The sequence below is a fragment of the Gobio gobio genome, assembly GCF_949357685.1.
Source record: "Gobio gobio genome assembly, chromosome: 16".
Taxonomy (NCBI): Eukaryota; Metazoa; Chordata; class Actinopteri; order Cypriniformes; family Gobionidae; genus Gobio; species Gobio gobio.
The window spans coordinates 45707773-45726347 of NC_137109.1; the positions used below are offsets into that span (position 1 = coordinate 45707773).

Below are 18575 nucleotides of genomic sequence, written 5' to 3' on the forward strand. Positions count from 1 at the left end.
TTTTTCCAGTGAAAAAATGTATTTGTGCCTTAAAAATAGCTTGAATGTAACTCTACGCCCATACGTGGATTCATGAATATGCAAATTATCCCTGCCCCCACTCACTCGCACAAGCTCAGAAATACAGTCGGCCAACTTACTGAGGTAAACACTGCAAAATGGCACTCTTTACAACGTCGGACACATAACAGTAGTTAATATGATTATCATTTTGCTTGAATACATTATTAAACAGCTAATAATGTGTTGCTAATGTTCCCGTTCGTCATCTCAGAATCAGACAGCTGCCTTAAAAAACCATCATCCTTAGAAACGCTTTGAACATCATAGAACGTCAGTGGAGAAAGGCATATAGTTCATCATAACATCGTAATATACATCATATACATAATTAATCCGCTATGTTGCTGAATGTACCCGATTTTTGACATCAACAGAAAAACCGGGCTTCAGAGAATAGGAATTGATATGCTAAAGCCTGCCCGCACGTTTACGTGATTGGTTACGAGGTAGTTTGTGACGTCAGACACAGCAGTGATTTCAAACCGCGTTTCACTGCATTTTTACAGAGAAAATACTCAGCAATGGTGTTGACTCGTGAATTTGCACATGGTTTGTCTTAAAGCATATTAAAAACACCACATAGACATATAAACAACATTAAAAACTTGATTTTCACCACAGGGGGCTTTAAATGAGCATATTATTGTAATCACATCGTTATCTTCAAGACTACAGGATCATCCCGTGAGGATTAAACATGCATGTAATGAAGTCATGTGACAATGAACTGCAATGCGCAAAATGACGGCTCTAGTCCTGCTTTCTAAATAAAAAAGAAAATCAGCGTTAGAAGCTCTGGTTTCGAAAGAAACCTGAGACACGCACTAAGGACTGAACATGGACATTAGCGGGACTAACCTGAAACATATTGTTGGTAAGAATAATGTTCTCGCTGATGCGTTGTCACGCGCTGTTTAGTGGTGTCTGGTGGCCCTCCTTTTGTTTTGACCCATCAATCAACATTCGGGGGTGGGGGTGTTACATGCGCCGCGTGTACGCCCCAGCCCTGAGTGCATTATTTGTATTATTTAATGACTTCCTTTTTCCCCAGCTCCGGATTGGCTAAGTCTTTCTCTGCCAGCCGCTGACGCCACAAGCCATTCACGCCACATTGTCTTTTATACTTTAGTTATAGTTTAGAGTGGGGAGACTCATTTCCTTAGTTTGATTATTTTCTTCACAGTTACTGGGCTACCCATCTCTCTCTTTTTTTTCTTCTTTATTCTGTTAAATAAATTATTTATATAAAGCACTCCTGCCATTGTCCATCCTTTATGTTACGTGTCCCTCTCATCCTAGACAGTACAACGGGGACCATAACTATATGTTTTTTTAAAAGCATTTATGAGACAATTCATGTCAGATTTTATTGTTATGAAATATACAGATATGAAATGTTATTTAAATGTGAGTTTGGCCAGCAGCTTTTGAGATATCAGTATTCCTATACAATGGATAGGAATTCGAATAAATAGGAGATGGTCTTGCTAGCCCGAAATAGCTGCACAGAGATATTGCAAATATGGCTGCCAAGTAGGGCTGCCACTAACGACTATTTTTATATTGATTAATCTATCGACTAATTTATCGATTAATCTATCGACTAATTTATCGCAATAATGTTCAACAATTTTTCTTTAAAACATTTAATTTAACTTGCAACGTTGGCCTTCAGAAGTGTACTATAAAAAACGTATAAATGTAAACAAGCCCTTGACAAAATGTAAAACAATTTTTTTTTTAAAAAGTACAAATTTGTAAACCAACATAACAAAAAAAAGAGCATATCAGCAAATACTGTTTATATAGAATAGTGTTGTCACGATACCAAAATTATGACTTTGATACAATACCAGACTAAAATACCTCAATACCGATACTGAATCGATACCATGGCAAAAAACAGTAAAAGTAATTGAATAATATGACAGAACTTACTATTCATTGTTTTATCATTGTTTTAGGGTTAAAAAACCTTAAAAACTCACTTGTTCCTGCCCTGCTTCACACAGAATATTAGGTCCGGCCCTTTAAGAGCTGCACGGACCAAATTCATTGTAACACCCGATTTCTCATTTCACTAAAGACATATCCGACTGCGTGTACCCGAATACTCGCCAGGACGTGCATTTTTACAGATTTTTTACCATTCAAACCTAATAATCCGCGAAACAGGTCAAAGTCCGGCAGCGCGAGCACGTCCCGGCCGCGCCGCACTTTTCTGTTGCGATCTTTTTCCTGAGCTGCGTGTATATATTTGACTGTTCTGCATCCATTGTTTAGTGAACAGTAGAAGCAGAGCTCTCACACACGTCCTCATTCCTGCTGTCACACATCGACGCAAAGTGCTTTCACACAATTTCATATCGTACCCAACTTACCCAGTCGACTAAAAATATTGATGTCGACTAATTAACAGCGTCGACACAGTCAATTGTATCGACCAATCGCGACAGGCCTACTGCCAAGTGAACTGACTTTGAAGTCGGTATGAAACCGAAGTTGTGGTCGTCTTTTCTTCCCTATTGTGACGTGTATCCGAGTGAAATGGCTTCTCGAACAAGAAAAAAATGTAGGGTGGGACTTGATTTTGTCCATGTGGAAATGTTCGGATGGTTTGCTATGATGTCATGTGAGTGACAGGTGGTCCCGCCTTCGCGTCAGTAAACACGTCATCAGTCAAGAGATGTTGCTGCAGAGGGAGGGGACGTTTTTTTCATTCAAAATTACGAGGGCACATGAATTAAAAAAAAAGAATGATGTGAACAGATAAATCCTTTATATTAAATACTACTATATTCCATAAATAAAAGAATGGTCAGTTTTGATTTCATGGTGACTTTAAATAGTTGACCATTTTCAGTGTACTGTGCAGTATGCAGCACTCTAGAATTATTGCCTGTGCGAGAGAGAATGAGATCGCTGGGACACAAGCGCATGCACATCCATCCATCTATCTGTTGTCAAGTGCCTAATTCCCCGTCTCTCCCACTTCTCATCCTCCACACTTTTCACACATTCCCCCTCTCTTTTCTTTCACCTGCTCTCGTTTCATTTATCACCAGGCTCATGTCAACACTCTCTCTTAGTTTCTGTGTCGGGCTTTAACATCTCGCTCGTGTTGCGTGTCGGGGCTCGGCAGGAGGCATGCATGAATTAACACAGACACACAATCTGGAGAAAATGTTGATCTTTGAAGTCGTTTCGATAATGCCTTGAACGTGTGTGTTTCTAACTGCGTGCAAATAATATATTCCTGCTTTAAAACCTCCTAGGGGCCAAGGACACATATTAGTACCAATCATAAAAAATACACTACGATGCAATTAGAATAATCTAGTCATTATTGTCGCTTTACAGCATTCTTGAGGAGACAGATGGCAGTGAGGCGCATTTTGTCTCGCAGAGAATGCAGCACATAATAACTTGTGGAAATGAGTAAATTCATCTCCATGTATGCCATCTTCCCTGCCATCTTCCATGCGCCACTTTTACTCTGTTCCTCCATAGACAAATGTGCAAAAAGTGTTGGGGAGTAACGGCATTACGCAACTTAATTACAAAATAAATGTCATCCGCTAATGTAATCCAAAAATGTAATCTGTAATCCATTACAGTTACTTATGAAAATGTTAATGATTACAAAGGGGGTTACATCTGAATATTTTCTGTCAAAAGCTAGGATATGTTAAATAATAATAGTCATTTGTTGCTTTGCCTGTTTTTGATGTGCCTCCTGCCATTTAAAGGCGATGCTATTCTGATGCTTTTGATTGGCTCTCTTGTTTGAATTTGCATCGCACCACGTCTGCCAATTACATCAACTCACATTGCCGCTGAACGCTTTAGGCTACAACCTGTCTGAGAGTTGCCACTATGGCGAGTGATAAAAATGCGTAGGTAGCATGTTTTGGACATGTACCATGGTAATACAATAGTGCATGGCCTACATTGGAGTATATGTAAATACATGCAATAAACACTCTAAAAAATGCTGGGTTAAAAACAACCCAAGTTGGGTTGAAAATGGACAAACCCAGCAATTGGGTTTAAGCAAACATTTAACCCAACCGCTGGGTTTGTCCATTTTCAACCCAACTTGGGTTGTTTTTAACCTAGCATTTTTTAGAGTGTGTATATATATATATATATATATATATATTTGACAGTACAATGGTATTACCATCTTATACTGTATCATGGATACACCACAGGATACTTTTTTCCCCAAAGGTTTCCTGGACAATCAAGCATTTTCACACTTCCACTGCGTCCTGCTAATACCTTTCTCACCTTCACACCAGCAGCTATGCTTTCCTCGTACACCAGCTATATCTGGACACGCTCTCACACAGACCTTCCCTAAAGCTTATTACCCAGGATACCTAACGGTTAATATTACATAAATGTGACACATATGCCACACTATGATTATTTAATGCAGAATGGCATATGTTGCTAAATAATTACAGACGGCCACACTCCAGGGTTAAGGAAAAGCCCTTTACAATACACACCACATCTCTCTCGCTCTCTCTTTCTCTCTCTCTTTTACTGCCCAAACCTCCCTCGCTCTACACAGTACGGTGGTCCAAAACATGCCTCCCCTGTCCATTCTTATTGTCTTCCATAATCCAAACAAATTCCAGTGTTGATCACATCCACACAGAAAACAGATGCTTTTGGGTAGCTTTTGAGTATGCACAGCCATCGTCTAATTAACCCCTCTCTTCTAACCGCCCACACTATACATCCACATACACATATCCCAGCATCCAATGATGCTGTAATGCCCACATCCTCTCTCCATTTTTGATCATATATTTTTCTCTTGCAAAAACTAGAAATATAAAAAACACTGATACGCTTATAGTGCAATGCATTGGTATAGTTATGATGGGTTTGCTTTATAGGCACTTAACGTATTTATGCTCATCATCATCATATGAAATATATAGTACTGCAATGCACTGAATGCAACTTGCTTCCTGCAATAACATAGCTTGGATGCCTTTGGGATTTCTGCAGGCACTATGCAGTGCATCCTCTGTGTGCAACCTTGTTTACAATGTGTAACGCTGTACCAACGAATCGATAAACTGCTTCGGAATGATAGACTAACATACCCAAATAGGCCATCTATGCGAGGATGTCCATGTCAGTGCACGAGCAGAGCATCTCAACGCATTTTCCCCGCATGACAAGTGTGCACTCGTGCAAGGTCTCGAGGCATTGCAAATTTCACATAATTACACGCAAAATCGATACGTTAACTCACAAAATCATATCGTTATCCGAGTGCAGCTACCCGACAAGCGCGCGCACTGACATTGGAGTAAACGATGCGTATAGGCGAGTACAAGGAGATGCAGAAAATAATGCAGGAATGCAATGCAAAAGCCACGCTACCTTTAAGTCGTCCTTTCGCTGTCATCCTCAAACTGCCAAAGATATTTCATTGGATCGAGATGTTAATCTCTCTCTTGCTCTCCTCCCCCCTCTATCTCTCTCTCTCTCGGGTAACCTGGCACTGTATAACAGTTCATCTATCCACCAGCAGGCGCGCGCAGCCGTCGATGCGCTCCACATATGTGGCAAGCCGTTTTCGCATTTATTCTTGAAAACGGAATAATCTAGAGTTATGTTTCTAGTACTTATTTTTAATTGCCATGGGCATAAATGTAAATGTAATGTAGCTACAAGTACTTCTTCCATTGTTTTCCAGTATCTATTTCAGTTTACTGCACGTATTAGATACCCATTTTTGAGTCAGTAATATCTACAAGTTGTAAGTAATGATTCTTTAACAACAGTTATGTTAACAACCTTTTTTTTTTTTGCCAAAAAGAAGGACTAGTACACTCTAAAAAAAAAAGGTTCTATATGGCACCAAAAATGGTTCTTGGCTCGTGATCATAGGAGAACCTTTTTAAGTGCTATATAGCACCAATTTAGGTGCTTCAGTGGTTCTTCCGCGGTTCTTCAGAGGTTCTTCACCGGTTGCTATATAGCACCGCTAACTAAGGTGCTATATAGCACCGCTACCATATACAGAACATGTTAAGATATAGTGCTATATAGCACCAAAAGTGGTTCTTCTATGATAACGACAAAGAACCAATTTTGGTGTCATATAGAACCTTTTTTTAAAGAGTGTATCTTATGAATGAGCATTAGTTGTAGTTAGAATAAGTACTAATGAAATTAATAATGCAAAAAAGATACTAATCCCTGAATTGCTTGCAATGAAAAAAGTACTTATAATTGTAATAAAAGATGTTAGTTTACATGTTAAAATTGATTGCCATACACCTTTCCTGCATCAGCATCACTGAGCATATAGGGAGCCTTAATGGGTTTGCCAATCTCATAAGTGAAAGAAAAGAGTTTTATTTTGGGATGCAAACACCATCTGAGGCATCTTTGATCACTGATCGATCATTGAAGCATGCCTTATTACGTTTTTTAAAAACCTTACAGCGCGCGTCATCATAGAAACAGAACCATCGCGAATCATTAACAATCGCATAATAGCCTATGATGCATGCTTAAATGTGCTGATTAATAAGGAACATAACGCAATTCACTTACATTTGACTACGCGGTCGGTTGGGTTTAAACCCATGATGTCTGTGCCGGACATTCTCATGGGCTGTTGTAGATAACGGGGAAAGTGCGCCTACTCCTAACGGGTGAGCGTGCGGTCTTCGGTGCTGCGGGATGCGCGGGCTGCAGAAGCCGCATCACTTGGTGCGTCTTTCCTCAGTCCACCGTCGGTCAGGGGGAAAGATGTGTCGCAGTTGATCCGAGAGAAACAGTGATGCTGGGGATGCTGGACTCTGCCTGGTGCCGTGTGGGGGCGGATGGGTAGACAGATAGATGGATGGATGGATGGAGCAGCAGCAGCAGGAGGGGGGCTGGGAGACTTCTGCTCGGTTCAGGGTATCCTCAGCGCGTTGCAGCACCACCCCGACATGGCGAAGACAGGAACTCCCACGCTCTGGCTTGCAGGGACTGCCTCATACCGCCATCACGCGGAGGCTGATTCGGGGTTTCCCTGCGCACGAGATGAGAGAGCGAGAGAGAGAGAGCGCGCGCCCGGGTCTTGTTGCTGCTTTATTGACGTCAGTCTTTTTAATGCTTCATGGCGTAAGTCTGACTGTACAAAAAATACAAGAAAATGTGTATTATGAATTTTAATAGAACGACCTGCTTCTAAAGGTGTACTATGAATGTTAAAAGAACAACCAGCTTCTTCTTCTTTTTCTTCTTCTTCTTCTTCTTCTTATTATTATTATTATAAATGATCTATAATCTATCCATCCATCTATCCAACAAGAAGGATGTACAAATACCATAGTATTAGAATGCTGTTTCGTTAAAAACAATAGTTTTTGGGCATTGCACCATGGTACCATGGATTTTGGACACCATGGTAATAACAGTGTTATAATAGCCTACCACATAAAAAGCATGTAAATAATGTATAGTCATTCAGTACCAAGATAGTAGTATCGTTGTATCATATACCATCACTTGGTACTGCAGCACATATTTTGCTGTATTTTGTTGTCTTGTATTAATAATCAGTATTATTTTGTATCGCATTGTATGTTGCACATCAAACATACATATTCTGCCTCTAAAAAAAAATGCTGGGTTGTTTCAACCCCATGTTTGGGTGAAATATGGACAAACCCAACCATTGGTTTATTTTTTAATGTAACATTTTCCTGAATGTGATTGTCTGAATGGGGTAGAGGGCATAAACCTGTGCTGCAGGATAAAGATATCACAATGAAACAAGGTATTTTAGGAATATAGGCCGATAGTTTGATCTTTTTGGATTTGTGTAATCAGGATTATGTGAGGATCAGACAAAAGCACCTAAAATATGTGCTATTAATTGTTTAGACAATCAAATGTTAGAAATGAGAACAAAGGCAGGTAAGACATTAAATAAAGAATTATAGTGCATAAAATTAATACCAATCAGAATATATAAATATATATAGAATAGGCTATATATATATATATATATATATATATATATATATATATATATATATATATATATATATATATATATATATATATATATATATATATATATATATATATATATATATATATATAGCCTACACTGCACGTGTGTGTGTGTGTGTGTGTGTGTGTGTGTGTGTGTGTGTGTGTGTGTGTGTGTGTGTGTGTGTGTGTGTGTGTGTGTGTGTGTGTGTGTGTGTGTGTGTGTGTGTGTGTGTGTGTGTGTGTGTGTGTGTGTGTGTGTGTGTGTGCGTGCGATTTATGCGATTAACGCAAATAAATAGATTTTTCACGCAATTAACGTTTTTTCTGTCATCCTTGGGCTAGCGTTACATTATATGATAATTTTCATGCAAATGCTTTTAAACCATTCAAGCTCGACAAGCCAAAAGAGAACACGCTGTCTGTGAATGTCCTGACCTAAAAAAGGCTGGGTTAAAAACAACCCGAGTTGGGTTGAAAATGGACTAACCCAGCGATTGAGTTGTTTTAAGCAAACATTTAACCCAACCGCTGGGTTAAAATGAGCAATTCACTGGGTTAAAACAACCCAACAACCCAACCCCCCCCCCCCCCCTCCCTTTTTTTTTTCGAGTTCTCTTTCAAGCTTGAACGTACAAATAACACATAGGCTATGCCAATATTCTCATAAGAACAGTCTTAAATTAGTTAAATAATGTCTTAAATGAACTTAAAGAGTTGTGAGAGAATGAGATGCACATGACAGCGTGTCAGATCGAGTCATGTTCAGCAGTGGCAGATCTTAATAAACCAGTTATTTTCTGTCATTAACGTGAATTAAAGAATAAAGATAACAGAGAAAATTGTAGCTTTAATAAGGATTAATCTATATTTAATGTATTATTTCTGCAGCACAGTGTTTGATAACTTTAGGCTATAACATTTCTGTAGGCCTAGACCTACCTGTTAGACATTTATTATAATGGGTTTATGTGAAGATTGTTTTAAGTTCACTTAAATTAAAAGTTGTAATGTTTTAAAGCCTAATAAATGTTGAAATTGATATAGCTTTCAATTATACTGTAATGTTGAGTGTTTTTCATATGTAGCTAATGTTGAAGTTCAGGCTACCAGTGATGTCCTTCATTTATAAAAAATATGCAATTAATTACAACAAATATTTAGGAAAAATTAAATGCTAAATGCTAAAATAAGTTGTTTTTACAATAGTTTGGAGAGTAACTGTGAAATTATTACAATATAGCCTAAAAATATTAAAAACTCCAATGTTTTTAATGATGACCAATCGCGATTATTATAGAAAAATATAGGCCTACTGTATATATATATATATATATATATATATATATATATATATATATATATATATATATATATATATATATATATATATATATATATATATATATATATATATATATATATTATAGAAATTCTATAATATAGAAACATTATCAACAGCTCAAGAAACATTATCAACATTATTAAATATGTTGATGAATAGACATTTCAAAATATCAGCATTTATTTACAACAGAAATATTGTGCGACATTATAAATACATTTACTTTTCTAATTTGTTAAAAAATATATAATATAATATATATATATATATATATATATATATATATATATATATATATATATATATATATATATATATATATATATATATATATATATATAAGCCTACATTTTTCAATAATAATCGCGATTGGTTGTCATTAAAAACATGGAGTTTTTAATATTTTTTATAATATTGGGTTTGTATATATATGCATTTCATGCATTCCCTGGGAATGAAACCCATGGTGTTGCTAGCTCCATGTCTTACTACTGTTTGCAGGAATGCTAGGCTATATAACATGTATTATTAAACTTAAAAAACATATGCAGGTAAAGTGCATATTAATGTGGCATGTTTGATAAAACAATTTGTATTAATGGCTAAATATTAAAACGTATGCACAGCAGAGGTCCTTCGTTTCACACACATTCCCTCATCTAATGACGATCATCTCGTATTTTGCCCTTTTTACAGTCTATGATTTTGCCACGATAAAACATTAATTTGTCAAATATCCCTCCGCAATGGTTAAACTTCCTCTGGTCGGGGGTATGTATGTTACTGCCATTTATGTTGAAATTGTATTACTGCTCTCCTCATTTGAATGTGAATATGACTTACAATAAACATCGTCAGATTATGTTTATATTGTCATAGTTCTCTCCATTCTATTTCTGAGGTGATCATCAACAAGCTCGTTTGTCGGCTCGAAATGGAAGTTTTCAAGCCACAGGCTTTCATTTGGGCTCAATAAGTGTTAAAGTCACTGAGCTCGAGCCGCCATTTTGGCACCGCTATTGCATCAGTTTCGTGATTCACTGCAGCACTATCCAGCAACTGGCGTAGGCGCGCAATCTGTTCCCGGCGACTGCGTCCATTGGCGGAAGGATCTGATTAGAGCAGCGCAGTGTGCGTGATGCGGTAGCTACTCGCTGCCGCTGCTGCAGGAGGAAGGATCGAACCGCTACCAGCACCACCTTTCAGTTTCGCCTTCAAATTACACCAACCGGCTCCGTCACACACACAGAACACCGACTGAATTATCACCCCAAGGCGTCCTTTATTACGACACCCGAGGGGTTGGCCGCGTCGAAATTAAAGAAGCGCCGTTTTAATCGAGTATAAGTCTGGTTTTGTGTGTTTTTGACAGCAGTAACAGCACAACAATGGCTCTGAAAAGAATCCACAAGGTAAGAGAAGGAAGTCACGGGCGCCATTGCCCTATTCCGCACCGAAAACGCACCATCATTTCTCTTTTAACCCGGAAAGGCGATTTAAGGCCTGTTTTTGAGAAGTTAAAAGTGTTAAGTGTGCCGCTGGTGGGATGACAAGTGTAGTAAAGCACCCCGGTTCGACGGTTCGGCCCGGGCTAACGGTTAGCATGTTAGCTGGCGACCCTCCGTCGAACTGTGTGAGACTGATATAAGTTACAATGTTTCTTCCGTTCCACGTTTGTTTGTCTCCCCTCGCTTTTATCTCAAACAGAAATAAACAGTCATTTGAAATGGAAGTATGTTTGTAATGGATCACTTGAGGATTAATGGTTAGCTCACGATAACGTGTTAGCACGCTAACCCTCCGTAGCCACAAATGCTAAAGGCCCGTTTGAAAACCTTGAACAAAGATCGTATATACACACCGCAACATTATCAGGCGACTGTTTATATACGATCAATATATTATTGTACATTATTATGATGTTACATTTGTTTATATCGTGCTGTTTTGGGTTGTTAACTGGCTAACCGCTCAGGGAGAGGCATCTGGCCAGTCAGTTTGCCTTCGCATTCAGGTGTTTTAAGTCATTCTCGGATTGTATTCGCGGGTTTTATAGTTGATAATGTTGATGATAAATATACTTTTGTTCTTATCAACATTTATACATTTGGTGCTGATTTTGATAAAAAAAACTAAACTCTAACATTATTATCTCTGGATATTTGAGGTTAGCTCGTGGCGCAAGCAAATTGACGTTATGAACGTGGTCCAAAGCGTTCATATTCACACTTCAGACCCCTTATTGTTTTGTTTCCTGACAATTTTGAAGGTTTCAGTTCTCTCGGGTTTCAGTAGAACATACTAACCCGAAAAAAATATGTTACATAAGCTGTGGTCACCTCTCATGTCATTACAGCAGCAATAACTCCATTACACAGACTGTTATGTGTCTGATTTGATATTGACCTCTTTATTCTCTTCTTATTCACCCAGCCAGTGCGTTTGTTTGGTGTGTTTTACTGTCATTTTTGTGGAACGCACAGATATTTGGAGTGTTTAGTTTCGGTGTCAGTTTCTCAGTTTCATTTTGGTGCTTCTTCGTTGTTAGCAGCGTACACTGCAGGTGTTTCAGGAAGGGGACCTGGACAGGTGATGCAGAGCTTCATCTGCTGGTTTAAGTCATGATAGGTGAGCAGTTTTTAACCTTCATTTTTTGTTTCTGGTGTGTTGCAGGAGTTGCATGATTTGGGCCGTGACCCACCTGCTCAGTGTTCAGCGGGCCCAGTGGGGGATGACAGTAAGTAACTCACTTTACCCACCAATGTATTTGACAAACTAGTGTACATTTATTCTTTCCATTCAATTTACAGGTGTGTTGAATATAATCACTTGTAATTTCTGCTTTGATTGTGCAACAAATTCAACATTCACTTTTAACTCATGTTCCTGGTCTTGATCTGGACGATTTATCGGTTCATGTTATTTCAAAATACGACACAAAGTTGTTTTCGTAATTTTTGGCAATGTTATGAGTTGTTTGCCTGAACAACCTCTTTCAGTTCTTCCTTATCAACTTCCTTCATGTAGAGACTATTTTTATGAGCCAGATCATTTAAATGCAACCCTCTACAATGCAAGTAAATCTTCCCTCTGGGTGACTAAATAATATCCATCATTAGCCATTGGCTAATAAATGCTTAGATTTTACTCGCCAGTGTGTCTAAGAGGTTAAGAATACGTTTATATTTTTACTAGCTTTACACTCAGAGAAACCGTTTCGCTCTCCGTCAAGTGAATAAAATATCTATTTCTGTTCAGCTCAATGGATGCGAGCATACCTGTATCTGACGTACCATAAACTCCAGTGTGAATGCGTCTGTCTCTCTCCCACTCACACACACACACACACACACACACACACGCAAAGAGAGAGAGTCTACATACCACGCAGAATCAATGCGCTACATGTAAACATTCTTTCTATTTTCCTGTAAAAATAACAGAGTTCATTTGGAATTATTCTGCTTTTAAGAACTCGCAGAAGATAAGCGGTTTATCTGGTAGTGGGCGGGACTAATGCGCGTACGGCAATCTCATTGGCTGGCACTCATCTATTACCTTCACTGTTTTGATATCAGCAAATCAGTTTGAGCAACGCTGACCACATGATTAATATTCATGAACCCAGCAGCTCATCAGTCTTTAGTGTGTTGTATATTGTTATTAATAGTAGAATTAGTAGTTGTAATATTATCTTATTAATAATTATGATCTATTACTTATCATTTTCTTTACTGAAACACTAAATGACCAACAATATCTTAAGCCCCACCACCAGTCCTAAGCTCAGTTAATTTAGGACTAGCGGTGGTGGTCATTCAGTGTTTCTGTAAAGAGAATTATTTGGGTGATAAGTTTAGCATATATCTATGCTATTCTTATTCTTAATGTTCCTAAGCAATATTTTTATTCTAAGGTGCATAAATACTTAAGCATGTTTTTGGATTGTCTGATATGGTAAAAGTCTGTGTTATAAGGATGTGTGTTAAATTAAGTTTGAGGAGAAATACTGGTACGTTATGATGTAACATACATTCTGCTGTGTTTTTTTTTTTAAAACGTGGTGAGAGTCTTAAAAGCATAATGTTTTTTGTTTTCAAACATTTTCTGACTGTTAAATGTTTAGAATCAGCTCTATATTGTTGTTGTCGGGCGGAAACCATGTATCTTCAGGAAATGGAAAACTATTAATTTGAATATGTTGTCAATGCTTTATTTATGTTCAGACACTTGCGTGTCATTTTTTTATAATAATAAAGTTTTAAAGAAATCAAGCTCAAAAGTAGTTACAACAAGGCTTTTGACCAGCGAATTTAAGAATTTCAGACATGTTTTGAATGGCCACATCTGCATTGCATTACGTTTAAACTTCTAACAGTTTGAGGTGCCAATAGATTTACGAGGATTAGTCTCAAGGTCTTTTAATACTTTTAATTGGTTAAATGTTTGCTAAACCAACAGACGTAAAGGTTGACCAATAGTAATGATTTATGAAAAAAAAGAGCAAATATGGAGATACAATTTTTCTATCTGACAGTGATGCTGTCACGTATAGGAACTGGTTGTCATAATTGCTTCAATCACATACTGTCTTTTTCCTGTCTGATCGTGTTTTCTCAATGCCCTCTGATAGATGTGCTCATCAATATTTAGCGTGAAGCTCATCCACAAGACGACGGATTGTTTGAACTGACAAATAACATCTATAGCTTCCCTCAAGAGTCGTCACTTTATTAAACCATGAATCATAGAACCATCTGACCCACTAAGTGCCTCAGAGACTTGACTGAAATATGACAACATAATTGTACCCAAATTTGCTTCATCATATTTTATACTGTATTCCTCATGGGCTCTTTTAATTCTGACAAGACTGATTCTGAGCTTGGAAATGAGAATTATATCTCTGAGTTTTTGAAAGACTTGTAAGAGAGAATGAATGCAAGATAAACACGATGTGATGCCTTCTCTGACATTTCTGCTTGTTTTGTTTCAGTGTTTCACTGGCAGGCCACAATAATGGGACCAGTAAGTATTTGTTTCTTGTATCCCCCATAGTAGCACAAACATTACAGAAATCATTTGAACTTCCAAGTATAATATTATCTTAAAATATTATTTAGTAATATCAATTGAATTTTCTTTATTCAAATTTATCATCAAAAGATTAATGAAGTTAGACCAGGTTTAGAATTATCATCAAAGATAAACTTTTAAAAACATGTACATTTTTAGTTTTTTTCTCGCCATTAATATAGCTGGGGTTGCTGGTATGGCATTAAACTATGAACAAGCCAACAAATCATTAATTCTAATGAAAATGTTTACCCTACAGAATGACAGTCCTTACCAGGGTGGAGTGTTCTTCTTGACCATACACTTTCCCACAGATTATCCCTTCAAACCGCCAAAGGTCAGCAATGTCCACAACTAAACACTTTTCCTTCTGCCATATATTCAAATAATTCAGCTTGTCATGACTAATATCATATGCAGTAACTGAATGCAGAGTATCTTGTCAGATGAATTTAAATAATTTTTCAAGGAAGCCATTCTTGTGTTTGAATTTCAATCTCCGTTAATTTAGAGCTGTTCTTGTGTTGGCTTTAATAATACTATTTAGCCTGAAAAGGTTGTGTTTTGTGTGCTTATGTTTGTCTCTTTCCTTCCTCAGGTTGCATTTACAACAAGAATCTATCACCCAAATATCAACAGCAATGGCAGCATCTGTCTGGATATTCTGAGGTCACAGTGGTCACCGGCACTCACCATCTCCAAAGGTAAAACACTGCCAGCTTTCAGCTATCAGTCTTTATAATGGCAGTTCATTCCAGAAACATTTGTTTCTTGGCCTCAACCTTTGTTACCATTTTATTGGTTTGCTTCCATGTGGACCCGCGTGGTGTTCTGGAGAACTCTGACAAATCCTAAATGAATATATAGACAAGATATTCAAGGCTAAATTGTAACGCTTGGATGCTCAAGCTTTCTCATAGCTTGATGTTCAGAGCGCTGTGAGAACGGCTTTAAATAATGTAGTACTCCAAATCCTACCGGGTATTGAAATTTGGGTAACACTTTACAATAAGGTTCATTAGTTCACATTAGTTAAATACATTAACATAAACTAATAATGAACTGCACTTATAAAACATTTATTTATCTTTGTTAATGTTAATTTCAACATTTACAATTTTTTATTGGTAAATGTTACTGGATTTTTATTAACTAACGTTAACAAAGATGAACAAATACAGTAACAAATGTATTACTCATGGTTAGTTCATGTTAGTTAATACATTAATGTTAACGAATGAGACCTTATTGTAAAGTGTTACCGAAAATTGTTACAAGTACAACTAAAGAATCTTGTGTGAAGTTATCATGTACAGAATTTTCCAACCTTTTCAAATGATTGTTATCTGGATCTGCCATGAAACGGCCTTTGAAGCTGATATGACAAACCCAAACACAAATTGAGATATATTATGCTTTTACACCGTTACATGAATGTCTGCATAGAAATTATTTATATTTTTATATAGTTTAAACCTCAGAATCTGCATTAAATTAACATGAGCGAAAGCAGAAAGCAATGTTGGGGAATATTTACAGTGAGTTTCTTAATTTGATGTAAATGCATGCGGCACATAGTATTTTTTGTGTTTTTAAAGAGTACATTTACTACCTAATATAGATCACATTTTCTTTCATGTACATTTGAGAAGTTTGGAACTGATTTTGGTGCTTAATTTGTTCCTCCCTAAGGGATGAGTGTTCTGATGTTAAATGTTTAAACAAGGACAAGTGCATTAGTTTGACTCGAGGGTTTTTTGTTCTCTTGCCCTTCAGTTCTCCTGTCCATCTGCTCCCTGCTGTGTGACCCCAATCCGGACGACCCCTTAGTACCTGAGATCGCCCGCATTTACAAGACTGACAGGGAAAAGTGAGTGTCCTCCTGTGCGCTAGATCAGTACCGCCAGTAATGCTCTTCCCCATAGGTGCTGTCATGCAAGCATTTGCATTATTAGCCATGTTATTGCCTATGCAGTTTCCTGTTTTGACATGTCACCGCTCTTCTTCCCTGGGGTTTTACACTGAAACTATATATATTGTGAATAATTAGCTTTTTTTATTGTTGCTGAGCTTTGTAGTTGACGATAAAGCCACAACAAAACCGTTTTAAGCTTGCTATAATAATAAAAAACAGGCTTCAATAGCTCAAAAAGCAACAGCCTTTTTCTTTTATCCAAACTAGACTGTGCTGGGTGTAATACTTTGAACAGGACAATTTGGTTATAATCAAATTCAACACAAAATGTAGTTAAATGCCAGCAGACTCCTATTAGATGTTTTTGTTTTGAACTACTACTACTGGCAAATGTAGGCTGTGGCATGACCTCACGAGGATTCAAGGAAATACTGAAGAGTTTCTTTTATAATGCCTGGGATGCTCAACAATTTCTAAATTTCCTTTAAAATGTGAAGAGAAGGGGATCAAAATCACGTTTTCATCTGTCTTTAGAGACGTTGAACGCATGGTCAATAGCATTCTTTCGGCCATATACGTTCCCGTAATAAGTCTATAGTTGTTGACTGCCCCATTTTTTTTCAACAACAGGTTATTTTGCAAAGTCTGCATTTCCTGTTATGTGTCATGCAAATGTTCTGCTGGAATGTGGCGCTGATATTTTTATTTGTCTTCCTTCACAGGTACAACAGAATAGCTCGGGAATGGACACAAAAGTATGCAATGTAGTTTTGGAGTTAGAATCATGATGGGAGAATTACACCTCTCCATCTTAAGGTTAGGGGAGATTTTGAACGTTCAAAAGATTAAAAAAAAGAAAAAAGCTTAAGAAAAAAAAACAGATCTTGTTGGTTTCCATTGGAGTGCTTTCTTTAAGCCACGCCTCCCCTCACCAGAGCACCTCCCCCCCACTCTTAGCCCTCTGGCAGCCATGGTGTACATACTGAAACTTCAACTGTAGCCCCTTTTCCTCCCCAAATTCAAGCCTCCACTCCACAGCTCCTGCTTTACCTTCTCCGTTGCTATAGCGACGTACCCGCTGCTTAGGATCAGTCCGTATCAATTTTGCTGTAGAAGATGTTTATGGCTCTAAAAGCATTCCTTGTTGTTTTTAAGACCTGGGACGGGAGGGCTATATTATCATTTGTTTTCTCCCTGCAATTTGTGATAGTCTGGACATAGAGGGATATGTTTTTTTCTTTTTACAGTTTACTTTTTCATTTCCATTTCCTGGGCTTCCAACTGTACATTGGATCAGGACGTTTTTTTGTTTTTCCTTTCTTTCTGTTTTGATTTTCTTTACTGCAGAGAAGGGAGGGGTATGCTGGCTGTCTTTTTGTATAAAATCTATCTAAGGAATTATTTTAAAATCATAGCAGTTAAAAGGAAAATGGACCTCCTGTCTTCTCCGGAGTATTCTAATGGACTTGAATACTATTAATATATATATTTTGTTTCCATTTGCCATTGCAAAGACTGTCTCTACCCCTTTCCTTAGCCACGACCAACTTCACAAACATTCACCATCACGAAGGGTTTTGGACCAGTTATTTAAAGCGGTCTCTATATCATGCGTCTTGTTTTTTGTTCTCTCTCTCTCTCTCTCTCTCTCTCTCTCTCTCTCTCTTTCACCCAACCCACCCTTGTAACTCTTAGTTTGCTTTTTTTTTCTTTCTCTCTTTTTTCCCCTTTTCCTGCTCTTGTTGAATTAGATGCTAACATGGTTCAGCCAGACTCGATTGGGTCCCTGGGTGGGAGGACACAAACTCCTCACAGACAAACTTCTGTATATTTAATTTCCTGACGGGCTCGTTGAGCTTTGTGTGTTGATTAAAACTGTGTAATAAAATGATTACTAAAGTCTGAAATGCTTTGTGTCTGCATGGTTTTTTGTTGACATATGTTAAACAGGTCTTGTTGCAAACATTAACTGTGATTAACTTTATCCTGTTTGGGTTTAAATCTTAAAGTCTTAAACTGAAAAGAAGAAAAAATTGCTGATCTCATCTGCTTGCCCAATCGGCAGTTCTTTTGACAGGAAGCAAATGTTATCAAATGCGCAATGACCGAGGTTTTTTTTTTTTTCGTTACTAAAATTTTTATAGGAGCTTT

At 37.5% G+C, this 18575-nt stretch overlaps 2 protein-coding genes across 9 annotated transcripts in view; one reads left to right on the plus strand and one right to left on the minus strand.

Moving 5' to 3' along the window:
• ppp3cb (protein phosphatase 3, catalytic subunit, beta isozyme) overlaps nt 1–7065 on the minus strand; it is a 69027-nt gene extending 61962 nt beyond the window's left edge. For 2 of the 8 annotated variants that reach the window (XM_079838238.1, XM_079838234.1), the window contains exon 1: nt 6655–7065. In XM_079838238.1, the coding sequence (XP_079694364.1) occupies nt 6655–6712 (58 nt within the window). In that variant the 5' untranslated portion in view covers nt 6713–7065. Of the gene's footprint in view, nt 1–5472; nt 5596–6654 lie in introns of those variants that run through there. The other 6 variants (XM_079838236.1, XM_079838239.1, XM_079838240.1 and 3 more) reach the window with 6 other exon arrangements.
• A 3469-nt stretch (nt 7066–10534) lies between these two features.
• ube2d2 (ubiquitin-conjugating enzyme E2D 2) lies at nt 10535–18331 on the plus strand. Its single transcript, XM_079838898.1, has 7 exons — nt 10535–10845; nt 12107–12170; nt 14430–14461; nt 14769–14846; nt 15108–15213; nt 16286–16379; nt 17147–18331. Exons 1-7 carry the CDS (start codon nt 10822–10824, stop codon nt 17190–17192), a joined length of 444 nt encoding a protein of 147 aa, XP_079695024.1. The 5' UTR covers nt 10535–10821; the 3' UTR covers nt 17193–18331.
• Nucleotides 18332–18575: the final 244 nt, after the last annotated feature.